At 46.9% G+C, this 17379-nt stretch overlaps 2 protein-coding genes across 4 annotated transcripts in view; one reads left to right on the top strand and one right to left on the bottom strand.

The window, feature by feature from the left end:
* Ift140 (intraflagellar transport 140) overlaps positions 1–15740 on the bottom strand; it is a 76859-nt gene extending 61119 nt beyond the window's left edge. The window contains exons 1-9 of the mRNA XM_052194623.1: positions 14955–15740; positions 14015–14192; positions 12165–12386; positions 8132–8253; positions 7859–8001; positions 4740–4915; positions 1978–2069; positions 1011–1117; positions 6–151 (exon numbers count right to left, since the gene is read on the bottom strand). Of these exons, the coding sequence (XP_052050583.1) occupies positions 6–151; positions 1011–1117; positions 1978–2069; positions 4740–4915; positions 7859–8001; positions 8132–8253; positions 12165–12386; positions 14015–14161 (1155 nt within the window). The 5' untranslated portion in view covers positions 14162–14192; positions 14955–15740. The remainder of the gene's footprint in view (positions 1–5; positions 152–1010; positions 1118–1977; positions 2070–4739; positions 4916–7858; positions 8002–8131; positions 8254–12164; positions 12387–14014; positions 14193–14954) is intronic.
* A 290-nt stretch (positions 15741–16030) lies between these two features.
* Positions 16031–17379, top strand: part of Cramp1 (cramped chromatin regulator homolog 1) — a 49786-nt gene continuing 48437 nt past the window's right edge. Inside the window, exon 1 of one of the 3 annotated variants that reach the window (XM_052194626.1) lies at positions 16031–16329. The gene's annotated coding sequence lies outside the window, so the exon portion shown is untranslated. The remainder of the gene's footprint in view (positions 16330–17379) is intronic. The other 2 variants (XM_052194624.1, XM_052194625.1) reach the window with 2 other exon arrangements.

Below are 17379 nucleotides of genomic sequence, written 5' to 3' on the forward strand. Positions count from 1 at the left end.
CACACCTTTATCTGGGTGATGTTGCCTTCGAGCTCAGTAGGTGTCTGAAGGGCCCACATGTCCTTGCCCTCTGCCCCACGGCCATTTGGGGAGCTTGGCACTTTTTTCCACATAGCTACTCGTCCTTTGTGGGTACCCGCTGCCAGGAGACCTACAGGTGAGAACAAGGCACGTGTCAGTTGCGTTGAGAAAGATTTAAAGGTGGTGACGAATGCTGTGCTCGGTTTGCAGTCTGCCTCCCTCAGGCTGCTTGGAGCCCCACAAGTGCCGGGCACTCAGTGACACTCTGGTACACATCCTAACTTCCTGTCCGTGGGGTCGGCACACATGTGCGTTTGTATACTTTCACTGTTGCACAAACATGACCCATGGCATTCTAGGAAGGAACAGGCATCAATGCATATAGTCAGCGTCATTCTTTTGGTTTTACTGAAACAGGGTTGGTTTTCTGTGTGGCCCTGGCTGTCCTGGAACTCTTTCTGTAGATCAGGCTGGCCTCGAACTCAGAGATCTCCCTCTGTCTCCCTTAAAAGTACAGAAGTTCATACCTCTACCACCTGGAGTCTTTCTTTTTCTTTCTTTCCTTTTTCTTTTTTAAATAGTATTTCATTTTGTAGCCTTTGCTGTCCTGGAACTCAAAACATAAACCAGGCTGGCTTTGTATTCACAGAGATCCACCTGCCTCTGCTTTCTGTGTACTAGGATTAAAGGTCTGTGCCACAATACCCAGCTTCCATTTTTGGAAAGGCTCTTCATTCCTCTATAACTTTTTTTCTTTTCTTTTCTTTCTTTTTTTTTCCTCCCCAAGACAGGGTTTCTCTGTGTAGCTCTGGCTGTCCTAGAACTTACTCTGTAGAGCAGGCTGGCCTCGAACTCAGAAATCTGCCTGCCTCTGCCTCCCAATTGCTGGGATTACAGGTGTGCACCACCACACCAGGCTTATAACTTTTTTCTTGACACAGTACTTGAAATTGTTTCTATTCTTTACGTGTCAGGCCAAGAAATCTTACCTTTGGCTTTACAGAAACAGACACAGTTTATACTCTCTCCCTTTTCAAAGCCAAACTTCTCCTGTAGACTCAGTATGTAATTCTCTCCCCGTTCTAAGTCCCAGAACCTGCAATAGAAAGAGGGAAAGTGCTATGAAGGTTTATATTAGCGTCCCACTCTGATGTGAGGACTGTACCAAGCCTGGGTAAACACAGAGGTGTGTTCTACAGATTCCTAATATAAAAAGGAAGTTGATGTTATACTGTTACTGAAGGATAGTTTACATGACTATAGAGGAAGAAGAGAACATAGGAGTCCCAGGTACATGTGGCAACAGTGAACATTATGCTGAGCTGTGTAGCAGAAGATACCAAAATGCCTGTTTCAATATCAATCTTAAGAAATGATGTGGAACTAGGTTTGACAGAGTATACCTATAGTCCTAGTAACTTGAGAGGCAGGAGCATTGCTGGACACCAGCAAAACAGCAGCAACAAAATCCTATATCAAAAAACAAACATCTTCTAAACCAGGCAAAGTGATAACAAGGGCGGTATATATCATGGCTGTCCTGCTGAAGGCACAGGGAAGGCAGGGAGGACAGCCGGAGTAGGTGAGGACTCCTGGGACCTCCACTGTTGAGTTACATAGACCTGTCTAACATGAGAATTCATCGCCGGGCAGTGGTGGTGCACGCCTTTAATCCCAGCACTTTGAAGGCAGAGGCAGGCAGATCTCTAAATTTGAGGCCAGCCTGGTCTACAGAGTGAATTCCAGGACAGACAGGGCTATATAGAGAAACCCTGTGTCAAAAAACCAAAAAAAAAGGGAGAGGGAGAGGGGAAGGGGAAGGGGGGAGGGGGAAGGGAAAGGGAAAGGGAGAGGGAGAGAGGGAGAGAATTCATTACAATATGCATATTCTGTGTGTATATTAAAAGAGTCTAATCCTAATTTTCCAGGGATCTGTATTCGAGGACAACTTCTCACCTGAGCACGGGTTCTCCAATAGCTGTCACAAGAAGGCTGCCCTCTATCAAAGTGATATCTGCCCGGTGGCCTGTCTTCCCACTCAATTTTACCTGTATGAGGAAAAAGGCAACTTGAAAGAGCATCCAGCTCTCACTGAGCTGCCTGATGAAATTGTGTGAGCCTGACATCTGGTCTTCAGTGACATCACAGAGTCTCGTGGAGGAACGGCCACACAGGGCAAATAGTGGAAATGGAAAGCTGGCCTAACTTTTAAGGGGTTGTGCAGTGATAACTGTGGAATTTTGGTTTCTTTAGAAAACTCAGTAACATTATAAGAATATGCTTCCAGAAACATTATAAGAATGTGCTTCTAGAAACATTATAAGAATGTGCTTCCAGAAACATTATAAGAATGTGCTTCCGCTTTACTCCCAGGGGGCTGCTTTGGACTGTCCATGGCAGCTGACTATGATTTGCCTTGTACTCTCACAGAGGCATGTTTTTACCCTCTGTAGACAGTCTCTGCAACTGTATGACCCTTGGGATTCTGGGATATATAAATGCTATCATCCTAGTAAGCAGGGTGGGTGGGTGGGTGGGTGGGTGTCAGTCATTTGGGGGGGTGGGGGGGTAATGGTGTAAAGAGTGGGAAAAAGAAGAACCACAAAGTAGCAAAGGATTGGTTTGGAGCTACAGGATTGGTTTGGAGAGATGGTTCAGTGGTTAAGAGCACTGGGTTTGATTCTTAGCACCTACATGGCTGTTTACAACTGTCTGTATTCCAGTCCCAGGGGATCTGACAACCTCTCTAGCTAGCCTCAGTAAGGTACTAGGTACACTCATGGTACACAGACATCCATGCAGGCAAAACACCCTTACACATAAAATAAAATAAGAATTCTAAAAGGATTTTTAAAAAGATATATAGGCTGAAGCAAGCAGCAGCTTACACACGAAGTGAGCTCCGACCTACTACACTGTGGGCACTCCAGAGTGGACACTAGGCTAGCTGGGCGCTCCTTGTCCTGTCATGACTGTGCTTTAGGGAAGGTCTCCCATCCTTACTTTGTGCAGAAAGCAAACTTTCCCAGAGTCTGACAACCAGTGAGGAGCTATCAGGTACCTAAGGTGCTATGAACTAATTGTACCTCCTCCCCATCCCATTCAGGTGCTGAAGCACCAAGTACCTATGTGACTGTGCAGAGAGGGCCTTTAGAAGGTAATTAAGGGAGGATGGTGGACTCAGACGTTAGGACCAGATACAGCAGCAAACTCATGCTTTAATCAAGGTTAGCCTGGTCTACTGAACAAGTTTTAGGACAGCCAGGGCTACACAGAGAAACTGTCTTAAAAAACAAAACAAAACAAGACAACCCCCCCCCCCAAAAAAAAAAAAACACCTGAATTGGATGCAGCCTGATTGGGATTTCCTGCCTCCAGAACTGTGAGTGAGACCTGTCTGTTGTTAAATTACATAGTAAGTGGCTCTTTGTCAAGTTGACTCAAGCTGACTCAGGCCCATACAACTCATGAACTTCACAGCTACTGTTATAGGATACAATGAGCTCTCCAACCTAGAAGAAAATCTTCATGGTAAGCTCAGCATTCTCTATGGTTCATGGATTCTTATAAATCAAGGGACCAGCAGGGCATTCTGGCTTACATCTGTAATCCCAGAATTTAATAAGCTAAGGCAGGAGGATTAGGAGTTCAAGATCAGCCTTGGCTACGTAGCAAGTTCCAGACCAATGTGACACATGAGACCTTGTCTCAAAACAAGACTAAACAGTCAAAATAAGCTACCCCCCCCCCAAAAAAAAACCAAGGGGAAAAACCCTCAAACAAACAAATAAACCTAACCAAACCCCCAAAAACGGATAAAATAAACAATAGGGGGCTGGAGAGATGGCTCAACAGGTTGTTCTCCAGAAAACTTGGGTTCAACTCCCAGTACCCATTTGGTGGCTCACAACTCCAGTTTCAGGAGATTCAACACCCTCTTCTAGCCTCTATGGGCACCAAGCATGTATGTGGTGTACAGACACAAAGGCTGGCAAAACATGCATACTTAAAAAAGGGGCCGGGCATAAGGTTAATAGGGACAGCAAGCAGCAGTGCTCTCAAATGAACTGTACACGGAACACAGGTGGCCTTTATCCAAAGCATGTGGTGGTACTGCCGACCTTCCTGTGGCCCTCCTAAACATGTAGAGAATACAGTTCTATGTCTTTCATGTACAGCTTGGTATCTTAAAAACATTACCATTCATCAAGGTTAACTAACATTTGCTCACTATGTAAAACAGTAAAGCCCTATGGTGGCAAACAGTCGGTGTGAAGGACCATCTTGTTGGAGTGACATTGCAGCAGACACTGGGCAATGGCACCCCCAGCTCTGGGCCAGTGAAAGAGCCTCCTCATATAGCTAGAAAGTAGGGACCATGTCTCCTGTTCATCCAGTTCTGCTGTGGAAACCCAACGAGATGTTCATGCTGAATTCTCTAATTGAGAAGGGCGTAGAACAGGAGCAAGCCTGGCCACCTAGGCAACTCCGATTCTCTCCATATCTGTACAGAGATACTGGAAAAATTCTCAATTTCCTCACTTATACCAAATGGCCTAGCGTGAAAAGGAACACTGATTAACTGCGTTAGCTGCTCTATCTTGCAAGTGATAGTGAGCTGTCAATCTTGCTAACCAAGATTGAAAAAGACAAAGCAGGCAAGAAAACCTGGTCCCAGGTCTTAATCTAGCATACCTCAGCACCATACCTTCACCTACCTTCATGACTTCTTCAGCTTCTCCCTCAGGAGTCACCACATACAGAGACAGGAGAAGGTTCTGTGTGACTACAACCAGTGCCTCTCTCTTCTCGATGTAGAACAGGGTCTGGATGGAGCTGTCTGTGGATGCCACCTGGGCAGTCTTGCCCTTTTCATCCACATAGTGCACTGTCCCTAGGGAGAGAGGTGGCTCCTGGGTCATCTGTCTTTCAATGATGCCCATGAGCAGCCATTTCTATTTCCTTAAGGAAGCTCTGACAGGCTGGGCGGTGGTGGCACACACCTTTAATCCCAGCACTTGGGAGGCAGAAGCAGTTGGATTTCTGAGTTCGAGGCCAGCCTGGTCTACAGAGCGAGTTCCAGGACAGCCAGGGCTACACAGAGAAACCCTGTCTCGAAAAAAAAAGAACAAAAAACAAAAAACACCAAGGAAGCTCTGACAGTATATCTATCATCTTCATTTGCCACAGTGTTTCTCAGGCTACCATCCCTGAAATGATCTGCCTTCCTGCTTAGGCTAGCCGTCTGTGATCCCTCTCCACTACTCCCCTGGGAGATACCAATTAGCATCCAGCCATCAGATTCTGTAGCCTTGTAATTGTTCCATCATCTCTGCTCAGTATCTTTAGGTTTGTTTGCTTGTTATTTTATATGTATGGGTGTTTTGCTGTTTTGCCTGCATGTATGTGTACCACATTCATGCAGTGACCACAGAGGCCATCAGATTCCCATGGGACTGGAATTAAAGATGTTTGTGAGCCACCAAGTGGGACTGAAAGTCAAACATGGGTCCTCTGGAAGAGCAGCCAGGGTTCTTAACCACTGAGCAATCTCTCCAAGCCCCAAAGATTTACTTGTTCATGTATTTTATGTATATGAGCATTTTGTGTTCATGGATGTCTGCACACCTGAGGAGGGCATTACAGATGGTTGTCCATCCATTACAGATGGAAGTGAACTTAAAACCTCTGGAAGAACATCCAGTGCTCTCAACCACAGAATCATCTCTCCGGCCTTCTTCAGGAATATTTATACCCTCCCTACCCTGAGATCCTAAAGGATGACTCTTCTCTCTGTTCCTCAGGTCTTGTGCCATTAGGTGGTTTATTTGCCATCATTTTGCTCTTTTGTCCTCCCAAGCTCCTTAGCATCTAAGCCTCAGGGTCAGTGGCACCAGTGGCCTCTTCTCCACCTACACTCCTCCTCGGCCTGTCCTGCCCTGAACTACCACTTCAACATGAGTCAGCAGCATCTGGTCTGCCTCCTTTGCTTCTTCTTAGGTGTCTGAGTGATGGATGGGTTCCCAGGATTCTCTGGCTCATTTCTGAAGTTCTTTAGGAGCCTCCTCAGGGACCTTCTTGTCCTCTGGTCTCATCATGTTCCTCATGAAATACTTGAGTTCTTGTTAAATGGGAAGTCCACGATCATCTAAGTTAATTTTAACAATTAGAACTTATTAAGCAGAGATTACAGAGGTCTTTTATAGACAAGACAGCAGACGCTTCCATAAACCCTGTCTTCCACAGAGGGAAATTAAAACACATAAAGTTTGTACCCTAAATCCCTCATCTTGGGGAATAGGCAGAGAGGTAAATCTAGATCCTCCATAGCTCTGTACACATCCTCTTCCAGGCTACTAGCATCAGTCCGCCCAGTTCTGCCCTCCTTCCTCTACCCTTCTCTCTGGCCCATGGTGATGCACCCACTTAGATATTCCCTCTGAGACTTCTTTAATTTCCCCTCTACACTGGATCTATCTCTTTATTCTCTAAAACAAAATATTTCTCCTATTCAAAAGTTATAAACCCTATGAACTCTTCCGACGTTAGCAGCCTCCCTTCTCAAATCCAGTCACCTCCTGTGGTTCTTATTTCCTGGGTCTATGCCAGGCAGTGCAGTTGAGATTTGGTCTGTTGCTATGTATTGTAATGGTAAATTCTGTACCTGAAGGTCTACTTGTCTATGAGTGAATTCTCATATGTATCAGCTTTTGCAAAGCTTGCTCTTTAATTTAAAACTATTAGTTATTAAAGATGCCTACAGCCTATAGCTGGGCAGAAGAGAGGTAGGTGGGGCTTCGGTTCCTGTCCTTGGGGTCTGAGGAGGGACCTTGAGGACAGGAGGAGGGAGAAGAAGGAGAGGAAGAGGGAGGAGAAGGAGGAGGGTATCATGGGAAGAGATGGACCAGGAGAACATGACCAGGAGGAACAGCAAGAATCTGGGGTATACTGGTGGGGAGGTAGCCAGGCCAGCAATTAGAGTAGATTAGGGGTCATGTGTTTAGAATAAGTAATTGTCAAAGCCAAATAAAATAACCATAGTCTGAGCCTCATTCATTTGTAAGCTAGACAGGTATAAGATTAAATTAGTTCAACTACATACCACGTAAGACTGTTACTCTTTCTCATTAGCTTCAGGGTGTATTTGTTTCAGCCCTGGCTGGGATTCATGTCTCCTGCTTATACTTCGAATAAGTGACATTAAAATCAGTCAGTTAGTGTGGTAGTAGAGCTATAATCTCTGCCCTCAGGAAGCTGAGGCAAGAGAGTGGCCAAGACTTTAAGTTCAGACTAGGTAAAAACAAAATAACACTCCGACACACACACAACATAGGGAAAAAAATACAATCAACAGATGGTGATTAATAGTAACCTCTGTGTGGTGGTTGTGGTGGTGGTGGTGGTGGTGGTGGTGGCGGTGGCGGTGGCGGTGGCGGTACATGCCTTTAATCTCAGCACTTGAGAGGCAGAGGCAGGTGGTCTCTAAGTTGTAGACCAGTCTGGTCTACACAGCACGTTTCAGGCCTGCCATGGGTACACAGCAGTAAGATCCTGTCTCAAAAAACACAAACGCAACCCACCCCAAACCAAACCAAACCCAACAAAACTTTTTTAAGAAAACCCTTCGACACAAATTAAGATGGCCTGCCCTCATGTTTGCTAGAGCAAAGCACGGCAACATCTAAGCAGGAGAGCAACTTGAGGGAGCCCAGCATCCAAAGATCCATGCGCTGTAGCCTGCCTTCCTTTTACACAGCAGCACTGCAGTCAGCCTAAAACCCTAGCCAAGCCTCCCTCACATTCTTTCATTTCTACAATTACATCCCAAGTTGCTCACCATCCATGAGACTGACAAAGAAAGACAGCCCCTCTTGAGACCCTGTCTTCAGGAAACTTCCAAAGCTGCTTTTTCTCCAGTTAAACATGTCCAGGGCTTTCTCATCTCCACTCACTGCTGCCTTTGCCAACTGTACCAGATCCCTGAGAGTAAAAAATGCAACAGTCAAGATTCCCAGGATGACTATGGGCTGATCACCTGGGTCAAGAGCCATACACCCTACGCCCAGGATGAAGTAGACAGACACCAAACCACATGGGGCTTCATACTTACTCCCCAGGAGGGGGGAGACGGAAGATGCAATGGGTGAGTGGCTTCCCGTATTCGTGTTTCAGGAGTGGTGTTCCCTGTACTCGGCCTCGCTGGTCCAATCTCCACAAGAGCAGGACCCCAAGCTGCAAGAGGCCAGCAATGTGTGAGGAACACTTCTTACCGAGAGCTCCCTACTAGGAGGTGAACAGACATGGAGAAGCAAAACAGTACTGATTTTTTTATTCAAAAAATTTACTGTACTAAATGTGCACTATAGAAACGCTAAACTACTCAAAAGTATTTATGGAATTACAACTGTTATCTTCGGCCCCTCCTCTACATAACTTCTAGAGAGAGCAGCTGTCATGTGCTTAGAATAAACTGGTGACTCTACAACAGATTCTGATTTACAGGAAGATTTCAAAGACAGTACAGAGTTCTTATATTTGACACCAGTTTCCCCTGCTACTAAACCGTAAGGTACGTTCCTTAGAATCAACGAGTCAGGGCTGGGGTTACAGCTCAGTGGTAGTGCTTTCTTAGTGCACACAAGCCTTGAATTCAATCTCTAGCACTGCCACAAACACCATAGAAAGTACTTGAATGGAATTAGTGAGCTAATATTTACATTGCCACCAACTAAGTCTACCCTACTTCATTCAGAGCTCTTCAGATACCCTTAATATCCCTTTTCTCTGAGGAGCCTGCCTAGGATTCCCCGCGGCATAGAGTTGTCACATCTTCTTAGGCTTCTGTGGGCTGTGATTTCCTCAGGTATTCCTTATTGGCTTATTTTAAAGAGCTGCTCAGGTATACAGTTCCACTAGGATTTATCTGGTATTTCCCCCATAACTGGATGGGGGTTATGGGTTTGTTGGGGGAAGACCAGAGGAGCAGTTCCCTATTGGAAAGTCCTTACTATGAACACAACTCATCACTGTGGAGATTGACCTTGGTGACCCCTCTCCCCAGAGTAGATTTATCCATTGTAAAATGAGTCTTTTTCCTCTTTTTATGCTGTATACATAAAAAGGAAGTATGCAGTGTGCAGTTCTCACTTAAGGGATGGGATTCTACTTCCTTATGATGGTTTGAATAAAAATGGCTCCCACAGACCCACAGGGAGGAGCACTCTTAGGAGGTGTGGCCTTGTTGGAGGAAGTATGTGGCTTTGAGGTTTCAGAAGCTCAAGCCAGGCCTAGTGCCTCACTGTCTCTTCCTGCTGCCTGCAGGTGTAGAGTTCTCAGCTTTCTCCAGAACTATGTCTACCTGCAGTCCGCCATGCTTCCTGCCATGATGATAATGGACTAAACTTCTAAACTGTAAGTCAACCCCAATTAAATATTTCCTTTATAAAAGTTGTGGTCATGGTATCTCTTCACAGCAATAGAAACCCTAAATAAGACATTCCTCATGGATGAAGTATCAACATAAACAATTTGGTCTGCTTCAGCGTAAGAGACTTGCCTCTTTCCCATCATTTGTTTATATCAGTATGAACTCCTGAATATTTATCTCCTGCTTTGATCCAAGTACAGTTTGCTCTGCTGCTCACACTCCCCCAGCTCTCACCACTGGGCATTGTCAGTTGTTCCCAAGCTTTTCCTTTTTCTTGTTTTCTTTCTTCAACCTGGCTTTTACATGGGTTCTTATGATCTAATTTTTATTTTTCATTTTCCAAGACAGGGTTTTTCTGTGTAGCTCTGGCTTTCCTGAGCTAGCTCTGAAGACAAGGTTGGCTTCTCCCTCCTAAATGCTAGGATTGAAGATGTGTGCTTCTACCGCCCAGTATCTGATGATCCAAAATGTGATCTTCATGTTTACGTGGCAAGAACTTTAGTTTCCCAGTCCAGACAAGAGACATTTTAAATGGACTGCATGTGGTGTAATAGTACTGTATCAGTGTTTAGTTCCCTGAATGTGATTGAGCCTTGGTAGTGATGTAGGAGAGGACTGAGATTTTAGGTGCTTGATGCCTATGTATTTAGGAATAAAGTATCATAGCATCTATGATGAATCTGCAAATATTCAAGAAAAACATGAACACAGGCAGAGAAAAGGTAGACACAACTGGTGACATCTACGGGAAGGGTAAACAAGTATTTCTTATAATATTTGTGTGTGTGTGTGTGTGTGTGTGTATGCATGTGTGTGTTTGAGAGTGTGTGAACGTGTGTGTGTGTGTGTGTGTGTGTGTGAGAGAGAGAGAGAGAGAGAGAGAGAGAGAGAGAGAGAGAAAGAGAGAGAGAGTGTGTGTGTGTGTGTGTGTATTTAGGCACTCAGGCTCTTCAACTCCTGAGGACAGGGAGAGAAAGTCAAGGTGAAGTGGTTCTGGAAAATTCTGCAGGCACTGTATGTAGTTCTCTAAGGCTTCTCTGGCACCTTGTAGACATAGGCCTTGATATTTATAGAGTCCTTGATGAGGGTGTTGCTAAGCTTTATGTGGGAAAAAAAAATCAATGTACTTGTGAGCTTTGTCTAAGTGTCCAAGAAAAAAATATTTGTCTCAGGGCCACATACATCTGTGAAATATCTAGAACTCATTGGTCTTTCCCACTGATTTTTGTTTGTTTGTTTGTTTGTTTGTTTTTCCAAGACAGGGTTTCTCTGTGTTGCCCTGGATGTCCTGGAACTCACTTTGTAGACCATGCTGGCCTCGAACTCAGAAATCTGGCCTGCCTCTGCCTTCCAAGTGTTGGGATCAAAGGCGTGTGCCACCACTGCCCTTTCCCACTGATTTGAAGCACTCACTGATACCAGTAGTGTATCTCTGATGAAGGCTTCATACTGTAATGTTTTTCCCTTAAGCTACAAAGGCCAGAAGTGTGTGGCCTTGGGGTGTGGTGGTTTGGAAGACAATGGCTCCCATAAACTCAAGATAAATGCTTTGTCTCCAGGGAAAGAAATTGTACTGAGAGGATTAGGAGGATTAGGTGTGGCCTCCTTAAAGGAAATGGTTTGCTGGGGGCGTGGACTCTGAGGTTTCAAAAGCCACACCAGGCTCAGTGTGTGTCTCTGCTTGCTGCCTGTAGATCAGGACGTGAAGAGCGCAGTTATTGCTCCACAGACATGCCTGCCTGTCTCCCATCATGATGATCATGAATGACTCTAAAACTGCAAGTGAGCCTCCAATAAATGTTTCACTTCCTGAGAGTCGCCTTGGCCATGGTGTCCCTTCACAGCAATAGAACACCAGCAAAGGACCATCACCATTGCATGGCAAGGGCTACTGGTGATGAGAACCTGAACTGAAAGACCTAAAAAGTGTGTGGCTGAGGAAAGTGGAGAGATGGAGGGTGGGCTATGGACTGTGAAGTCTTTTCACACTATGTGACTTTTAAAAGCTTTGGGAACATGCCAAAATATTACATTTAGTTAAACGTGCCCATTGTGAGATTTCTGTTGTATAATTGTGAATCAAACCAGGGTTTCTTAGCTCTGGAAGGTCATTCTTGTCATAGAAAGTGTCTGGTGTATTGCAGAGCATTGGGCAGCATCACTAACCTCTGCTATGGGGCACGTGAGATTCCTAAGTTTCTCATCACTGCAAAATTCGCCAGAGGTAAGGAGCCCTGATCTGGGCAAACTAGACTCTGGGCCACTAAAACTGTGTTCATGGACGTGGGTGATTTTGGAGTGCTACCAGCAGGCTGGTGTCTTGGATACTGACTCCATCTCTATGAATGCAGTCCCTTAACATGCTCATTTAAAAATTAGAGACATCTTTGACACATGAGGGTGTCTTAGAATAAATATTTGAAATTTTGATTCAAATATAAAAAAGAAAAAGATCACATAAGATTGGGAAGGAATAGAGTTTTAGGGACAGAAAAGGAATTTAAGGGGAGGGATTGGAGATAGACTTGATCAGAACACATTATATGCATGCATGACATTCTCGAACGATAAGAAATGAAACGGGGGAAAAAAAAACCCCTGCAATTATGCCTGAAGAGATCAGCTAAACCCGGAAACCACACGTTTCCTATAACTTGGGTTTTAGCATCGTTCATATGCATCTATATGGTGGCGGGGATGGAGATGGCATACTTACCTTATCTCCAGACACCAGGCAGCTCCCACTGGTACTCCAACTGAGGATGGCAATGTCCGTTGTATGTGGCAGGGGCACTGTGTGCTGCTCCTTGTCCTGCTTATTAAACATTATCACTTCTCCAGTTTCCCAGCCGATAGCCAGGATAAGCCTTGTTGGGTGCCAGCACAGTGAAGTGGCCTGGAAGGACCTCTCAATGTGGGTGTCAGGCACGGGCTCACCCTATGTAGGACAAGAAGTCAAACCTCCTGTTGTAGATAGTGATGGTAGGTACAACAAGAAGCCGTCTAACACATAAAGCTAGCATCAGTACAACACGCGTGTGGATACCAGCGGCTAATGATAGGTATCTTCCACAGTCATTCTCCACATTATTTTTAACTAGAAAATTATTGGGACCTGAAGAGACAGCTTCAGCTCAGCACTTAAGAGGTGGCTCAGCAGTTAAGAGCACTGACTACTCTACCAGAGGTCCTGATTTCAATTCCCAGCAACCACATGGTAGCTCACAGCTATCTGTAATGGGATCCAATGCCCTCTTCTGGTGTGTCTAAAGACAACGACAGTGTACTATCATATATAAAATAAATGTATCTTTAAAAAAACAGACTTTTTGCTGTTCCTCTAGAGGATCTGAGTTCAGCTGCGAGTGCCACATCAGTCTGCTCCCATCACTAATCCCAGCTCCAGTAACCCAACGCCCTCTTCTAGCACCCAAGGGTCCTGGCCCGGTGCTTACATACTCACACAAAATAAGAAAACATGGTTTAAAACATTACTTATTGTGTGTATGTGTGTGCCAAGATAGTGTGGAGCTCAGAGGAAAACTTGAGAGAACTGGTTCTCCCCTTCCATCGTGTGGCTCCTGTAGACTGAACTCAGGTTATCGAGCTTGGCAGCAAGCACCTTCACTCATCAGCTCATCTGATTTTTGAGACAGTCTCTTGTTTGAATCTGGAGCTACTGCCTCAGCTAGGCTGGGTGGCCAGCGAAATCCAGATCTGCTGGCTCTCATCGGCAGTTCTGTTATCCTGCCACAGAAGTTCAAAGCATGCTTAGATCTGACCCCCTGCCTTCTCCAACTCCTCATGTTGATCTCATCTCCACCTTTTCATGGGTCATCCGATGAATATCTTCATCAGGTGTCCTGGCCTCTATCGCTGTTGAAGTCACCTAGTTTGTGGCAATTTGTTATAGCAGAAGCTAGTATAGTCTGAAACGTGGGAGAGACAGCTTAGCAGTTCAGAGCACTTACTGGCCTTGGGTTTGGTTCCCTGCAATAGCATGATGGCTCACAACCATCTATAACTCTAGTCCCAGTCGATCTGATGCCTTCTGAGCTTGAAGATGTGCACCTGGTGCGTATACACACATGCAGGCAAAAAATCATAAATATGACATAAATAAACCTAAAAAAATTCAAAGGGCCAACACAAAGAGTTGAAGAAGGCATGTATATACGGCACAAGAGGTCAGGTTTTTTTTTTGTTTGTTTGTTTTTTTTTTTCGAGACAGGGTTTCTCTGTGTAGCCCTGGCTGTCCTGGAACTCGCTCTGTAGATCAGGCTGGCCTCGAACTCAGAAATCTGCCTGCCTCTGCCTCCTGAGTGTGCGCCACCACTGCCTGGCTAGGAGGTCAGATTTAAGCATGCTCTTGAACCTCTATAGCAGGGATAAAAGAACTGCTGGATATCAGGGCTTCGATGCTTGGGAATAGCTGGCCCTTAGGAGGGAACTGATTAGGAGAGCTCTGGGGCTGAGTTCTGCTGCCTCCTGGCCTTCATGACTCAGGAGGAGGAAAGAACACAAGAGCTAGGAGCTGCTGAAGCCAGTGTGGCTCCAGGGACTCACCTGTTCAAGGTAGATGTCTACATTGCCTCCGGAAGACGGGCTTACAGACGCGACTGCCAGGAACGGGTGGGTGGGGTGCCATGTGAGGTGGGAGGGAGAGCTGGATGCATCTGGAGCTTTGATTCGGTGGTCAAAATACAACGCCATGATGATGCACAGACCCAGTCAGGGATGACGTCTGCAGAGGGAAAACCAGCCGGGAGTGACTATGTATAGAACTACAAAAGGGAAACAAACCTACAAAGACACATAGCAGCTTAAAAATGCTCCTTAAAGAAATGCATTTTATTTATTTGAGAATACATTTTGAGAAAAAGGCATTTGAGAAATTTTGAGAATAAATGCATTTGAGAATGCATTTTATTTATTTATTTATTTATTTGTTAGAGATCCTCATTTTTATTGTCAATCATTTTCAGAGGCAAGTGCCTCCATCACGCCAACTCTTAGGAAAGCTGGTTAAACTCATTCCGCCCAAGGAATCATAGTAACAAGTACGCTTAAAGACAAGTTACTCCTCTCAGAGACTCCTCTTGTTGTTAGGACCAAAAGGATGGGTTCTAAAGTAGCCTTTCGGGGTAGTGACCAATGATCTAAAGTCTAGCTCTCTGGGCCAGAATAAGGTCACTAGCTGCATCATGTACACGTTACTGAAGGACTGTGTTGTTCAAGGTAGTTAGAGTCAGGTCACGTTATAAGACACCCAACGATTATCCAAGCAAAGGATTTTGGCTTTCTTGTCTTCCCCCAACTTAATACTAAATGCATCCAGGGGACCCACACTGTAACTCAAAACGTCCAGCAGGGGGCTCTAGGACTGTGCAGAGAGGCAATTCTCCTGAAGCCAGCACCGAGAGGAATCGAGAGGGTCCTGGCAGGCCTCAGGCCGATCCCATCCCACCCTAGCCACTACCCGCTCCAGCCCCAGATCCCTTTGCACCTCAGATAGAGGAATCTAACTTCGCCAGATTCCCGGTGCCTCCGTGTTGCCGGGACAACGCCGCTAAAGAAAGCGGAAGCAGTCGAGGGACAGCCGCGCCTCCGATGCGTCCCGAAACGACGGCTGGCGACTAGCGGCGGAAAGAGCCGAAGACGGTCGGTACCTCCCGGAGCAGCTCTGAGTCTGAGGCCCGCCTTAGGAACAGTTTGGGTTTTCTGCTGACGGTTGGCCCAGAACTATTTACTACTCAGGGCAAGTTGCGTCTAAGCTCCAGATACTTTTCTCTTTGAGTTCATCTTGCCCACCCCACCACGCAGGCCATCAGCCGGCACCTCGCGGAGCTTAGCTGCATCGCCTCGGATGGGAGGGCGCGGCTCGAGAGCTTCTCAGGGACGTTCTGAGTACCGGACGCCGCCCCGGAGTGTGGCACGCTGACACGGGAGACCGCTGTAAGCTGTACTCAGCAGAACCTTGCAGCAGCTAGGCACAGGGTTCCCAGGGCGACCGTGCGCACTTTAGCCCGTGTTAGCCAACGGCGGGTGTCGCTGGAGAGCAGGCGCAGTAGCACGGTCTACGCCAACGAGCTAAGGGGATAACTAGAGGCGGGGACCTCCTGCGAACTGGGATACCCATTTTCAAATGCCACAAGTATAAGCATTAGAGTTTTTAAAAAACATTTCCTTATCGCTTCGAATAGCAAAAGTGTTACTGGACTATGCTACGATATATTTATGGTCCTAAACCTGTTTTCGGCGTGATAGTCCCCACCCGAGTTCACGCGCGCTTCAAGACGCCCCGCTAAGGCGGTGATTTCTTCTCACGCATCCGTCAACATAGTCTCAGCCAATCACAACCAGGACGCTGATCCTATTGGCTGTCGGTTCGCCAATCGGAAGAGACGCATAACCCGCAAGGGCGCGAGGTTGCCGTCACAACAGGCCCCACGTTGCGGGCCCGCCCCTGTATACTGTGCGGGCGCGCGCACGTAACGACTGCTGACCAATGGCAGCCTAGCTGGTTGGGCGCGCCCGCAGAAAAGCTGGACGTGCTCGTCTTTTTTTGCGGGACGTTCGCCCCGCCCCTCTCCGGCGCCGACTTCAGGTCCCCGGCGGCCGCCGTAGCCGGAACTGTTTAGAGCGCGGCGTCCCGGGTGTGGGAGGGCGAGTGGCGGCAGCACCGGCGCCGTCAGCCCTCTTAGCCGTGCGGCAGTCCACGGAGAGGGCTTGCGAAAGGAACAGTGCTCAGTGACCGCGCCTGACACCTGACCACCAGCCCGGCGTCGCGGCTTCGCCGCAGCCGGAGCTGCCGGGCCCGGTCGGTTCCGCGGAGGCCCGGGAGCCGGGAGCCAGGTTGCCGGGAAGCGTGGATGAAAAAGGTGACCGCAGGTTGCACTCGGGAGCCTACGGGACCCGCGGTGGGGCCGCGGTATTTGCGGGCTACGCCGCGTGCAGCCAGCGGTCAGTTCCTCAGGAAGGTGTGAGCTTCTCCCACCCGAAATGGGACAAAGGGTGTGGAGCCGGGACGAGGCCCGCAGTGCCCGCGCCTCCCACGGTCAGGAAGTGACGGGTTTCGGTGACGGACTCCTATGGAGTCCACCGCCTCTGGGGAACGACCGGAATGCGCCTGGGGACACGGCCTGGCGCGCTGGCGAGTGGGTCCGGTTGGACTGATGCATTTTGCATGGTGCCGTTGGCAGTGCTGGTTCAGGGAATGGGTTTCACTCCCTAGCACTATGACAGGGGTTGGGGAACCTTGGTGAGGGGGTAGAAGTGAATACATTGGAAGGGAAGTCTTGTGCCATAAAAATCACATAGCGTGGGCTTGTGTCTGGTGTGGTTCTGTGCCAGAGTTTTCTTAAAGTAGTATTTGAAAGATCAGTGCCAGACAGGAAAACGGCACACCATTTTTGGCAGCACCATTTTATGGTGGTACTTTGAGTTTTACATCTCGGTCTTTACCTCAGTTTGTTTCTTTGTTATCATTGGTGCCTTGCTCTGTTTGGTTTTCTTATTAAGTGGAATGTTTTCAACAGTTATGTTGGACCAGGCGTCTGCTGAAGAACGCAATGTTTCTCTGTCCTCCTTCCATCACGTACACAGCCTGTGCTTAAGATGTTGGAATGTACCTGAACTTTAGTTTATTCTGAGTGTAACTCCTCTTGGCTGCAGACAATTATTATTTTGTTAATCGATATCTTATGACAGTAGTAGAAGTTAAATCAAGAATCTTGTCGTTTCCAGAATTGTTTACATAGTTCAGTTCCGAGTCTTGAAATCCGACTGGAACAGACCAGTGTTTGCTGTCACTTTTCCGGTGTTCCCTAGCCTGTTCCCTGCAACAGGCTTTGTTGAATGAGAGGTGTAGACGGTTCGTCTTCCATCTCCCTCCTGGGAAGGTTCCCGGAGTGCAGAGCCTCTCTTGCATG

The sequence above is a fragment of the Apodemus sylvaticus genome, chromosome 10 (assembly GCF_947179515.1).
Source record: "Apodemus sylvaticus chromosome 10, mApoSyl1.1, whole genome shotgun sequence".
Lineage (NCBI taxonomy): Eukaryota > Metazoa > Chordata > Mammalia > Rodentia > Muridae > Apodemus > Apodemus sylvaticus.